At 48.3% G+C, this 14253-nt stretch overlaps 1 protein-coding gene across 1 annotated transcript in view; it reads left to right on the forward strand.

Annotated features, from left to right (window-relative positions):
* The window catches only part of ZBTB37 (zinc finger and BTB domain containing 37), a 51347-nt gene that overhangs the window by 26453 nt on the left and 10641 nt on the right, over positions 1 to 14253 (forward strand). Inside the window, exon 3 of the mRNA XM_082265123.1 lies at positions 9549 to 9648. Coding sequence (XP_082121249.1) covers positions 9549 to 9648 — 100 coding nt within the window. The remainder of the gene's footprint in view (positions 1 to 9548; positions 9649 to 14253) is intronic.

A 14253-nucleotide genomic window follows, 5' to 3' on the forward strand; every position in this document is an offset into this window, starting at 1 on the left:
ATGACCGTGTCAGGAAGATACCCCAGCATTTATATCCATACAACCATCAGAGTCGCCTTAAAACAGTATTAAACCCAAAAATAACTTTATATATGGCAGCTTATCATGGTGGCTGCATTTCTTTTCTTTTTTTAGGCTTTATTTACCTTTATTTTCACTGGTGATCCAGTCAGTAACACACTTCCTGACGCTCACAAAACATCTTCAACATTACAGAAGAAGTCCACTTGAGGGCTCTCAGAGCTCTTCTCACTGTGCTCAGCAGAGAGTAACTTCAACTTTCTGCCCCCTTTTTTCCTGAACTCTCAGAAAAGCTTACAAATTCAGCACTTTGAATGGATGTAGAGAAGGGCTGCAGATTGACAGGTATAACTTATGTAGGAGGATTTGTTTTATCTCTGTGTATCACCTGAGGACAGTCACTTCACTGGGTATTATGTGAGGGTTTACAACCACTTTAAGGGCTCTTTCACACGGTCCGCCTCCGTAGGCGGATCCGTGCTGCTCAGCGGGGATCGACCCGCTGAGCCGGCCGATGACAGCTCCGTCTCCGCTTGCAGTGCGGAGAGGGAGGTGTCACAGCCCCCGCTGCTCTCTGTGGGGAATCGGATGAGAGCGGACCGCCTGTCCGCTCTCATCCGATCCCCAGGACGGATGGAAAATAGGGTTTCCATCCGTCCGGATTTCACGGACAGGATCGGATGCGGATGGCAGCGGGTGTCAGCGGACATGTCACCGCTGACATCCGCTGCTCCATAGGGCTGAATGGGGCATCCGATCAGATCCGCCTAAAAAACTGACAGGCGGATCTGATCGGACCGCCCGTGTGAAAGATCCCTAACTGCTGCTAACTACACAATGACCTGGATGAGTGAGAGCATTCACAGGCACTATGTATGTCGCCACTTTTTATTTTGATCAAATGTTGTTTAAACTTTTAATTGTAGATAAATGTAAATGATAGCATTTATAAAGACATGTGCAAGGTTTGCCAGGTGATAATACAGTTCTGTCCGTGATCCTTTTTTATTTGCTCCAACAGTATTTTTTCAGGACAAGCTTTTGGTGGTCACCCCTGTTCGTCACAGTCCAAGCAGTAAAGATACACAAAGGTTTAGCAAAAAGTTAAGAAATATTCTGCCAAGACAACAATCTCTATTGCAGATTTATTTATTTATTTCTTTATTATTTTATAAAGCCTTTGTGTGTAAGTACTCCAAGATCCCAGATATACTCACACATCGCCCCCACATTTTTCTATTACCTTGCACAATTCAGATCCTCCTTCACAGGGCTTAAATAATAGCAGAAAGCAATCACTAGCACAAATTGTCCGCTCCGACAATATTGTATTGAAAACTCATCCTGTCCAAACAGTAACAATGACTTACGTGTTTCACCCTAAGCAACCTTAAAGGGTAACTCCACTTTCATGGGGGAAAAAAAACAGCAAATAAAGAAAAAACAATATAACCTATACAATTGCGACACAAGTCATATTGTAATTGAATGTTATAAAAAAAATGACCTTTCCTTTTCAATCTGCAGCTTTTGTTATTTTCTGAAAATGCAATTCAATATGGCTACCTGGAGCTGTTCTGTACACAGAATGTGTGCTGACCACACCCCAGAAACATAATTTCCTGTTTGTGGGATTGGCTCACCAATTTTCCCAGAAGTCTGCCTAAGATAACAAGTCAGATTTCTGGCATCCCCTGCAACAAAAATGTCATTTTTGGTGAGATACTACCAATAGGAACACATCTAAAGGGATGCTGACCCAGCAGCTTTCCTCATTACAGCCCTGCAGCTGCCACAGCTGATAGATAATTATGAAACCACTCCCATTTGACCCACTCAGCACAGAGGAACAAACAATTATTTCTTCAGAATAACAAAAGGTAGGAATCTGCAACAAAGTTTGTTAAAATCCCTGCAATGTACAGAGATCACCCAGAGGGGAATGTGTTTTTTTTTTTTTTTTCAAAAGTGGAGTTACGCTTTAAATTATTGCTTAGTTGCTCCATACTGAACAGCATTAAATGACCCCTTCATTCCTACGCCTGAAGCTGAGGATACGCGTCATACTGGTGATTGCTTTATGCTTTGTGTATCAATGCTGCTTAGACCGAGAAGAATGGGGGTAGACCCTCAAAAGGCTTCTGAAAAATTATTTGAATTTAAACATTTTTGCAAATTTAAAAAATAATTATATAATAATAATTATAATGGACAGCATTTAACTACAGCTACAATCTCACCTTAACCAGTTCCTAATTCGAATGTTCTGCTTAAAGGATAAGCTAACTTTTTGCGGAAAAATAATAAATGCACATTTTTTTTGCTGATAAAAAAATGTGCATTAGGCTCCTTTCACACGGCCGCTCCGTGTGAAAGGTCCGCTGCGGGACTTTTTTTTTTTTTTTTTCCATGGAGCGGATGACATTTCTGTCATCCGCTCCGTGTGCCCGCATATCATCCCATCCGTTTGCGGATGATATGCGGACATAATGTAAGTATATGGCACTGCGGATGTCAGCCGATGACTCCGCTGACATCCGATTTTCCTTCCTTTCCGTTTTTTACACGGAAGGAAAAATGGGGTTCTGTTCCATTCGTAAAAACGGAACAGAACTGACAGGAGGAAAATCGGGTGTCAGCGGATGGTATTCCGCTGACACCCGCAGTGCCATTCACTTACATTATGTCCGCAAATCATCCGCAAACGGATGGGATGATTTGCGGACACACGGAGCGGCCGTGTGAAAGGAGCCTTAAGGGGATTACACAGAGCCATGGTATTTCACTGAAACCTACAAGCTGACAGCTGCAAAGGCTGCCGGACCTTGTAGTTTTCCATGCACAGAGCCCTGTCAATCAGTAACCAGGGCGGGTGGAGCCCCACTCGGCCACATTTTTTAAAAGTCTGACAGCTAGCAGGGAGGGAAAAGAACCCCTCTATCAGTTACGGGGGGGATCGGGGAGGTGCGAGTGGGCTGGTCCCTCACAGATATACTGCAGCAGAGCGGCCCTCCTATGTGAATTGACATACTTGTATGTCGGCTCGTGGTCTGGGGCGCGCACTGTAATTGGACACCGCAGTAGCAAAGCAGCAGGTCCGGCGGACGCGATGTCCACCGGACCCCCCGATTGTTCGCAGGAGAGGCAGAGCCACGGTCTGCCTATGAAAACAAGGCAGACTGCCGCTCTGACAGAGGAGAATGGAGATCTTGTGTTTCTGCTAAGCCGAAAAAACAGATCTCTGTCTTCCCCCAATTAGGCCACCCCCACACATTTAGAAAGCACTCCCCAGGACCACATTTAAACCCCTGAATCTCCCCTGATGTTAACTCCTTCCCTGCTAGAGTAATTAGTACAATGACCGTGCATTTTTCTCTTTTGTTCATTGATGGACAAAGCTCCTGGTATTCATAACCATTGGGTTATACTGCCCCCTACAGGAGTAGGACAGTAGGCAGAAAAAAATTCTGACTACACCTATGGGCAGTCCCATGGGGAACACTCCCTCTCTCTGTGCTAGCCAGTCAGTTTTTTTTCTGCCTACTCAGGAGTAAGGACCTAGTTCCTTGCTGGGATCTTTCATCCTGGCAATTTTTTAGTTTTTAGATAGAAATTTTTTTCTCCTGTGAGATCTACAATAAACTGCCGGACTGGGCAAAGGGCTGGATAATCTGGATCCAGTGGTCACCCAAGTCTGGACAGTGAACGCGATAGGTTGGCCGCGACATAGCCCCACTGGACGGGGGCTGGCCTGTGAGTTAAACGCCTTGCGAGGTCGCATACGACCAGGTCTCAGGCTGAATCGCAGCGTTCCTCCTGGCTGACAGCCCCCATCTCGATGGAGAGGGGTTCTGTCTGGAGCAGTGCCCGCCTGGTTTCTGGTATAGCTGTCCCCCCTCTCCCGCTGGAGGGTTTTGGGATGGATGTGGGCCCCTGTCAGGGCGCTGACTAGTGAAGGGGGCCGGGGGGGCAGGGAGGGGTTGGTCCGTCGGTGACGGGACAATCGACTGTGCGGGGGGATGGGGTTTATACCTGGTGGGGGCTCCTGCCAGGGCCCCCTGTCCTGCCTGGATCTGTCCATGAGGCCTGGACTCCAAATCCTGGGTCCCTGTATGCCGTATGTTGTAGCCTATGTGTTCTAAACACGGTGGCCATGTTTGTGTAGTCCAGGGGCCTATTTGTTGTGGTTTGCCATTGAAAATAGTAGCAGCCATGACAGTGGAGCCCTGTGGGCAGCGATTTTGGCGGTGGGAGCCCCTCCTCATCCCCTGGTGCTGACTCCTCTATCATTTGACTTCCTGATCGCCGCACGTGTAGTGCAATTTCTCCTGGGGGCTGTGGGTGGTGGGGTCCTCCTCTTCTCTCCTGAGGATCTCTTGGTGCTTTGTGCCTGGCGACAGGGTGGTGCTGCCAGTGTGGTGGGGGTTTTCCCTTTGCAGTGATTTACACTTTTTTGTGGGATCCCCCTGGTGACTCATGGAGTCTTTGGGGCACATTTCCCCACCTAATCCCCTCTCTGAGACTGCGGGGCCCTCCGGGTCCCAACCATCTATCTGTGCACTGACGGCAGTTGAGTCCCTTGTGTCCCGGGTGGATGTGGCTTGTGGGCGACGGGCTAGCAAAAAGCGCCCCCCGCCTTCCCCTGTCTCATCAGATCCTTAATCTGATTCGGCCATGGCGGACTTGGGTCACCCTGCTGGGTCTGCAACCACAGGCCTGGAATCCTCTGATAGTAAGGATGATTTCTCCATGTCTGTGACCGCGCACGAAAAGGCGCTGGTGGATGCACCAATTGTATTTGTGCGGGAGACTCTGAAGATGGAGGACGCAGCTAAAGCTGTGACGGAGGCGCAGGTTCCCTTGGACACTCACAAGCCATCCAGAGCAGCACAGGTGTTTCCTTTCCCTGCCTATTTTGACAGAATTTTTGCTAAAGAGTGGGAGCGACCAAAGCATCCCTGTGGGGTCCCTAAGCGCTTTACTAGGTGTTATCCCTATGAGGATTCCCTTCTTAAGAAATGGACTGTGCCACTGGTGGTGGACCCTGCGGTTTCCAGATTAAACAAGGCAACCATGATTCTGGTTGAAGAGTCCCCGGCCTTTAACGACCCAAATGACCGGAAGGCATAGACTATGGCCCACCATATGTACACTCTGGCTGGTTCGGCAATGAGGCCGGTATTTACCATTGCCCTGGTGTCGCAAACTCTGACCGAGTGGGCTGAGCTCTTATGCCATGACCTGGAGCGGGAACAGCTCCCCCTGCATTTGCCGAGCTGGCTGACCAGCTTGTCCAGGGGCTGCAGTTTATCTGTGATGTATCTTTGGATGCGGCTCCCCTGATGGCTTGCCTCTCTGTTTTGGCAGTGATCATTCGGCGATTCTTTTGGCTCAAGTGCTGGTCTAGGGATCAGACTTCGAAAAAGGCCTTGACTGATCTTCCTCTTCCTTTCCAAAGAGATCGCCTGTTTAAAGCTACTCTGGATGACATCATTAAAGCTCTCGCTGGGGGGGAGAGTACTTTTCTTCTCAAGGTTACTAAAGACAAGGAACCTCGTCGTAGACGTGGACCTTCCTTCTCAACTCATAAAACGTTTTTTCGTCCTTCAGGGTTGACTGACAAGGGCTTGAAGCCTTTCAGGGCCTCTTCAGGAGGATCCAAATGAACCTGGTCTGGCAAGCCAAGATCGGGCACATCCAGACCTGGGGACAAGACTCCTTCGGCAGGAAGGTGCACCCTCACCCATATCGGGTGTGGGGGGGATGTCTTCGCTGGTTTCCAAACCCGTGGACTTTCCCGGTGCAAGACAAGTCGATTCACAAAGTCATCCAGTCCGGCTACAAGATCGAGTTTCGCTTTGTCCCCTGGCAAGGTTTTTTTCCTTCCAACATGCACCTGCCCCAGACCGCTTACAAGGCCTGTTTGGGGCGGTACAAGACCTGTTTCTTCAAGGGGTTTTAGTCACGGTTCCGACCTCTAAACGGTTTCAGGGTTTTTACTCAAACCTGTTCACAGTCCCCAGGAAGGAAGGCAAAGTGCGCCCAATCCTGGACCTCAAGGCGCTAAACTGCTTTGTGTGGATACAGAAGTTCAGAATGGAGTCCATTCGAATGGTGGTGGCATCCCTGCGTCAGGGGGATCCCCGCCTCTATCGATATCAAGGATGCCTACCTTCATATTCCAATATGTGCCTGTCCCCAGCATTTTCTCCGCTTTGCTGTGGGAGAGGAGCATTATCAGTTTGAAGCATTACCCTTTGGTCTAACCTCTGCTCCTCGGGTCTTCACAAAAGTGTTAGCGGAGTCTCCCTCTGCTCTGGTGGAAAATCTGGACTCTGCGGCAGTTCAGCTGGATTCTGAATTTTCAGAAGTCTGCCCTGATACCATCCACAAAGCTGGACTAGCTTGGCCTGACTCTGGACTCGGCCTTAGCCAGAGTGCTCCTTCCTCTGGACAAACTATAGAAATTGCAGGCTGCAATTTGTCTCCTGATGTCCAACAGATGGTCGTCCCTCCGGACTTGCATGTGGGTGCTGGGCCTGATGGTGTCTATCTTTGAGGCGGTTTGGTTTGCGCAGTTCCATACGAGGTCCCTGCAAAGGGAGATTCTAACCAAATGGGACAAGACTCCCCAGTCTCTGGAATATCAGATCCGGCTGAGTCAGGGAACGAGAGAGTCCTTGATATGGTGGCTTCGTTCCCTGGCGCTTCGTTCCCAGTTACTGGGAAAATCCTTCCTCCCCTTGTATTGGACAGTGGTCACCAAGGATGCCAGCCTGTCCAGCTTGGGAGGCGTCCTCAGCAAGCATTCTGCTCAGGGTATCTGGACGCTGGAAGAGTCCAGACTACCCATCGATGTCTTTGGAACTGCAAGCGATCAGACTTTGTCTGGATCATTGGACGGATCGTCTTCAGGGTTGTCCAGTGCGCATTCCATCGGACAATGCCACGGCCGTGGCTTATGTCAATCATCAAAGTGTTCATGCGGCTCTGGAGGTAGCAGGCATTCTATGGTGGGCAAGACAGTTCGTTCCAGCCCTCTTCACTGTACACATTCCCGGGGTGGAAAATTGGCAGGCACATTATCTCAGTTGGCAGGCGTTGGACCACCGGCAGTGGTCCCTTCATCCGGAGGTGTTTTATCAGCTGTGTCTCTGGTGGGGCACTCCCGAGGTGGATCTGTTGGCATCGCGGCTCAACAGAAAGGTGCAGAGGTAGGTTTGTGGCTCGGTCAAGGGATCCTCTGTCGGATACCACAGATGCGCTGGTGGTCCTGTGGGGTCAGTATCGACTGATTTATGCTTGATTTATCTCAAGCTTCTGCCCAGACTTTTACGCAGGATCAAGGCAGAAGGGATTCCGGTCATCTTAGTGGCTTCGGACTTGCCTTGCCGGGCTTGGTACGCCAATCTGGTGCGGCTGGTCGCTGACTTTCCTTGGAAACTTCCTCTCAGGGAGGACCTGCGGTCCCAAGGACTGATCTTCCATCCTGCTTTACCGTTGCTGGCTTTGACGGATTGGCTGCTGAATGCCAGGTGCTGAAGGATAGGGGTTTATCTGAGTCTGCGATTCCTACGCTGTTGAAAACTAGGAAATCTACCTCTAGGAAGATCTACCATCGTACGTGGGAGACGGTCGTTGCCTGGTGTGAGTCTCTTAGGGTTCCTCCTCGCTCCTTCTCGGTGGCTCAGATCTTAACCTTCCTTCAACGGGGGGTTGAACAGAAAATTGGCCTTGAGTACCATCAAGGCCCAGGTGTCGGCTTTGGTCACCTTCTTCCAACAACCTTTGGCCACACACTCCCTGGTGCGTACCTTTCTGTCTAGTGCGTACCTTTCCTCAGGGTGTCCAACGTTTGGTTCAACGGGCTCCGTTGCCGCCTTGGGATCTTAATTTGGTGCTTTCAGCTCTGCAGAAGCCTCCTTTTGAAAATTCCCCTGCTTACTTTGTCTCAGAAGGTGGCCTTTTTAGTGGCTATCACTTCTGCGTGCAGGGTGTCAGAACTGGCGGCGTTATGCTGTCGTTCACCTTACCTGGTGATTCACAGGGATAAGATGTTCTTCGCCCCGTCCGTCATTCCTTCCAAAGGTTGTCTCTGATTTTCATTTGAATAAAGACATTGTGTTGCCTTCCCTGTGTCCCAGGCCTAAACATCCGAAGGAAATTGCCTTGGATGTGGTCCGGGCAGTTAGGGTGTACCTGGCAGCTACGGAGTGTTTCAGGAAGTTAGACTCTCTCTTTGTGCTCACAGATGGACCTTGAAAAGGGTTGTCCGCTTCCTCTGTGACCATTTCCAGATGGATCAGACAGACTGTGATTCAGGCCTATTCCATCAGGGGTCAGGTTCCTCCTTTCCCTGTCGAGGCACATTGTACTAGGGCGCTTAGTGCTTCCTGGGCTTTCCATCATCAGGAGTCAGTGACGCAGATTTAAAAGGCGGCCACCTGGTCCTCAGTGCACACTTTCACAAAGTTTTATAAAGTGGATGTGTTGGCATCTGCAGATTCCTTTGGCTGCAAGGTTTTGCAGGCTATTTAAGAGGACCTGATCCTCTTTGAGGGTGTATTGTTTTTTTCAGGTGGGCTTTGGTTGTTTGGTTGAGCCCCTGTTGCCTGGTTGGCTGATGTTTAGCCTTGGGAATATTTTGGTTGTTCCCCACCCCTCATGTTTAACACTGCTTTGGGATGTCCCAATGGTTATGAATACCAGGAGATGTGTCTGTCAATAAACGTCAGAGAAATGGATTTTACAGTAAGTAAAAAATCAAATTTTTTAGCACTGATCACTGTATTGGTGTCACTGGTCCCCAAAAAGTGTCACTTAATGTCAGATTTGTCTGCCACAATGTTGCAGTCCCGTTAAAAATTGCTGATCTCCGTCATTACTATTAAAAAAAAAAAAATTCATAAATCTATTCCATAGTTTGTAGACGCTATCACTTTTGCGCAAACCAATCAAAATGTACTTATTGGGATTTTTTTTTACCAAAAATATGTAACAGAATACATATTGCCCTAAATTGATGAATACATTTAATTTTTTACATTTTTTTTATTGGATAAGTTTTATAATAAAGTTTTAAATATATATTGGTTTCTTTTTTAAAACTGTTGCTGTTGTTTTTGTTTATAGCGCAAAAAAAAAAAGCAGACGTGATCAAATACCACCAAAAAAAGCTCTATTTGTGGGGGAAATACATTTTGTTTGGGTACAGCGTCGCACGTCCGTGCAATTGTCAGTTGAAGTAATGCAGTGCCGTATTGCAAAAAATGGCCTGGTCATTAAGGGAGTAAAACCTTCCAGGGCTGAAGTGGTTAATATACTTAATAATCTGGGGTCATTATAATGTTTGTGGGGGTTTCTTTCAGTACAGTCCTATATTGGTAGTTGAATGTTTTCTCCCGTGTATCTTTCCATATCATTAAGCAGTGTAGGGCATGTGTGTTTATATTTGTAAGGAGCTGTTTTAGGTATGTTCAAGTGAAATGTTCCCACATGGCCTATCTAACACTGTTGATTCCCCCAAGATTCAGCCCATCTGGCAGTGTGGGTGCCATGCCAGAGAGGCACAGAGCAAAGAGTGAATCTCCTCGGCGGTTGGAGGAACCAAAGCAGCACAGCTCCCAGGTCAGTGATTGGCTAAAAATCAGATGCTAAAATCATTTAATTTTCTTTTGTTTCATATTTCCATCTTACCCTTCCAGCATTCCTCCCAGGATCTGTCATGCATAAAGGGTTATATAAAGCCATATAGACTGACTGTATGCTAGTCCCATGTCTTTCCTAAACCTTCAGAAGCTGAAATAGATTATGGTAGAGACAGAAGCAAAGCAGTGACACCTCTCTGATCATTTATCTGAATTTCTGGCAAGAGTTATACATAGGATACTGGAAAAGAAGAAAAGCGCCACTCTAAGTGCAGTAGACTCGGTAATTTATTTAACATCTACCATACTAGGTACTCACAAGATAAAAAGAATAAAAACATGGTGAATATTAAGTAGAAGTAGAAGTAGGCTACATCATCACGCCCCACGTTCTACGCCCAACCCGGAAGTCCGCCGCCGGAGGCGCTGCAGGTGTCCCCTGGGTCCGGATATCGCTGACACTCGTAGTCAAACACGGATTCGTTTGGAGCACATCAGTCTCTCCTCGCCCAGGCATTGGAACAACCTATCCTTTGAGCAATATTCACCATGTTTTTATTCTTTTTATCTTGTGAGTACCTAGTATGGTAGATGTTAAATAAATTACTGAGTCTACTGCACTTAGAGTGGCGCTTTTCTTCTTTTCCAGTATCTTGCAAGTTTTCTTCTCCACTTGAGATTAAGCTGCCTTCAGGAGTGCACAGACCGGTTCCACTTATGGACTTTTCAGAACACCATTCAGGTCCGTTTATCTTCCCATATGATTTATAGGAGGCCATTGAGGTTCACCTTTGAGTCCTGTTGCGCCAGTCTATTTATGTTTGTTTAAGAGTTATACATAAACATTTGTACTAAGGTTCTCAAAAAGCTGTCAAATTTATCCACCAATAGCAGGCACTTTGACCCCCGTTCTGCCCAGGCCAATTTTTAGCTTTCAGTGCTGTTGAATGACAATTGTGCGGTCATACAACAATGTAAAATATCTAAAAAAAATTTCCCTCAATTTTTATCATTTTGTTCACACAACTAGAGCTTCCTTTTGGTGGTATTTAATCACCACTGGGTTTTTTATTTTTTGCTAAATAAACTAAAAAGGACTGAAAAAAAAATGTTTTTCTATGTTTCTTTTTATAAAATTTTCAAATAATTGCTCTTCATACATTTTTGCCAAAATGTATTCTGCTACTTTTTTTGGTGAAAATAACCCAAATCACTGTATATTATTTATTCTGTAGGAAAATTATACAGTCCACAAACTATGCTATATATCTAAAAATGTATCAATCCTGACGTAGTGATGGCCTATCTCATTTCTTGAGGCCCAAAAATGTCAGGATAGAACAAATACCCCCCAAATGTCCCTTTTTTGGAAAAAAGACAGTCCAAGATATTTAGTAAGAGACATGGCGAGTTTTTTGAAGTTGTAATTTTTTATCATAAATTTTTGGAAAATGAAGAACAGCAAAACAGCATCATCATATAACTGGTGTGGCAGATTTCAGGGACACTGACTAGGGACAGTACAAAAAAAAATTTAATTTTTCTCTTTCGTTCATGGACGGACACAGCTCCTGCTAATCATAACCATTGAGTTATACTACCCCCTACAGAAGTAGGACACTAGGCAGAAAATAATTAGTCAGGAGTAAGGACGTAGTTCCTTGCTGGGATCTTTGGTCCTGGCAAAAATTTTTTAAATATAATTTTTTTTTTCTCCTGGATTTTTTCCTACAATCAACTGCTGGATTATCTAGAGACAGTGGTCACCCCAGGCTGGCCAGCGAGCACGCGCAGACCTCAGCTACACGCTAGGTCGGCTGCGACATAGCCACACTGGACAGTAGCTGTCCTGCGAGTTAAATGCCTCGCGAGGTCGCATACTACTGGGTCTCGGCCCGAGTCGCAGCATTCCTCCTGAAAGACAGCCCCCCATCTCGATGGAGAGGGGTTCTGTCTGGAGCTGTACCTGCCTAGTTCCTGGTATGGTGAGTAGCTGTCCCACCTCACCCCCCTTGAGGGTTTTAGGGTGGACGTGGGCACCTCCTTGGGATGGTCAGGCCCCCAGGTTCTCCTCCTTTCTGCAGGCACCCCCCTTACCAAGTCCCTCATCCTGCCCCCCCCCCTTCCATGCTGGGGCTATTTGGGTGGTCTGGCCACTTTCCAGGGATGGGGCAGGGCGCTAAACTGGCAGTGGGTGCCTGGGGGGTGGTCCGCCTTCAGCGACTGGACGATCGATTGTGCGGAGGGGGGGTTGTACTTGGTGAGGGGTCCTGCCAGGGCCCCCTGTCCTGCCTGGATCTGTCCTTGAGATCTGGTCTCCCTCCTGGGTCCCTGTAAGCCTCGTGGTGCCACGCTGGGCCGCCATTTTGTTGTAGCCTGTGTGTTTCTATACACAGTGATCATGTTTGTGTAGTCCAGCGGCCATTTTATTGTGGTTTGGCAATGGAAATAGTGGCAGCCATGACAGTGGAGCCCTGTGGGCAGCGATTTCGGTGGTGAGAGCCCCTCATCTCATCTCTTGGTGCTGACTCCTGGATCATTTTACTTCCCGATCGCCGCACATGTAGTGCAGATTCTCCTGGTGGCTGCATTTTCCTGTTTCTGTGGATGGTGAGTCTGGTGGGGTCCTCTCCCTTTCTGCTGAGGATCGCTTGGTGCTTTGTGCCTAGCGACCGGTTGATGCTGCCAGCGTGGTGGGGGTTGTCCCTTAGCAGTGTTTTAGACTTTTTGTGGAGTCCCCCTGGTGACCCGGAGTCTTTGGAGCACATTTCCTCACCTGGTCCCCTCTCTGAGGCTGCCGGGCCCTCAAGGTCCCAACCATCCATCCATGCACTGATAGCGGTCCTTGAGTCCCAATGTCCCAGGTGGCTTGTGGGTGAAAGGCTAGCAAAAAGCGCCCCCCTGCCTCATTTGTCTCATCAGATCCTGAATCTGATTCGGCCACAGCGGACGTGGGTCACCCTACTGGGTCTGCAACCACGCGCCCGGAATCCTCTGATAGTGAGGATGATTCCCCCACGTCTGCCACCGCGCACAAAAAAGCACTGGTGGATGCACTGATTGTATCGTGCATTGTGCAGGCCTACCTTCAGATTCCAATGTGTGCCAGTCACCAGCGTTTTCTCCACTTTGCTGTGGGAGAGGAGCTTTATCCGTTTTTGGCATTACCCTTTGGTCTCGCCTCTGCTCCTTGGGTCTTCACAAAACGGTTAGCCCCGGTGCTAGCTTTGCTACGCCAATGGGGGATTGTAGTACTGGGCTACTTGGATGATCTCCTTCTGCGAACGGAGTCTCCCTCTGCTCTGGTGGAGAACCTGGAGATTACAATATGAACTCTGCGTGAGTTTGGCTGGATTCTGAATTTTCCGAAGTCTGCTCTGGTTCCGTCCACAAAGCTGGACTAACTGGGCCTGACTCTGGACTCGGCCTTAGCCAGAGAGCTCCTTCCTCTGGACAAACTCCAGAAATTGCAGGTTCCAATTCACCTCCTGCTGTCCAACAAATGGTCATCCCTCAGGACTTGCGTGCTGGTGCTGGGCCTGATGATGTCTCCCTTCGAGGAGGTTCTGTTTGCACAGTTCCATACGAGGTCCCTGCAAAGGGAAATTCTGACCAAATGGGACAAGACTCCGCAGTGTCTGGAAATCAGATCCAGCTAAAGCGGGGGCACAAAAAAGTCCCTGATATGGTGGCTTCATTCTCCGGCTGGGAAATTCCTTCCTCCCTGTGTATTGGACAGTGGTCACCACGGATGCCAGCCTGTCTGGTTAGGGAGGCGTCCTCTGCAAGCATTCTGCTCAGGGGATCCAGACACTGAAAGAGTCCAGACTCCCGATCAATGTCTTTAGAGGTAGCCGGCATTCTAAGGTGGGCAGAACAGTGCGTTCCAGCCCTTGCTGCCGTACACAAATCCCAGGGGGGAAAATTGGCAGGCGGATTACCTCAGTCAGCAGGCGTTGGATCACAGGGAATGGTCCCTTCATCCGGAGTTATTTCATCAGCTGTGTCTCCGGTGGGGCACCCCTGAGGTGGATCTGTTGGTCTGGGTTCAACAGAAAGGTGCAGAGATTTGTGGCTCTGTCAAGGGATCCTCTGGCAGATGCCACAGACGTGCTGGTGGCCCCATGGAGTCAGTATCGACTGATTTACACCTTCCCTCCTCTCAAACTTCTGCCAAGATATCTACGCAGGATCAAGGCAGAAGAGATTCCGGCCACCTTAGTGGCTCCGGACTGGCCTCGCTGGGCTTGGTACGCTGATCTGGTGTGGCTGGTCGCCGACTTTTCTTGGCAGCTTCCTCTCAAGGAGGATCTGCTGTCCCAAGAACTGATCTTCCATCCTGCTTTACAGTTGCTGGTTTTGACGGCTTGGCTGTTGAATGCCAGGTGCTGAAGGATAGGGGTTTATCTGAATTGGTGATTCCTACACTGTTGGAAACTAGAAAATCTAACATTGCGTGATGTGAGTGTCTTGGGATTCTTCCTCGCTCCTTCTCTGTGGCTCGGATCTTAACCTTCCTTCAACAGGGGGGTTGAACAGAAATTGGCTTTCAGTACCATCAAGGCTCAGGTGTCGGCTTTGGCCG

Source organism: Pelophylax lessonae, assembly GCF_965119305.1.
Source record: "Pelophylax lessonae genome assembly, chromosome: 8".
Taxonomy (NCBI): Eukaryota; Metazoa; Chordata; class Amphibia; order Anura; family Ranidae; genus Pelophylax; species Pelophylax lessonae.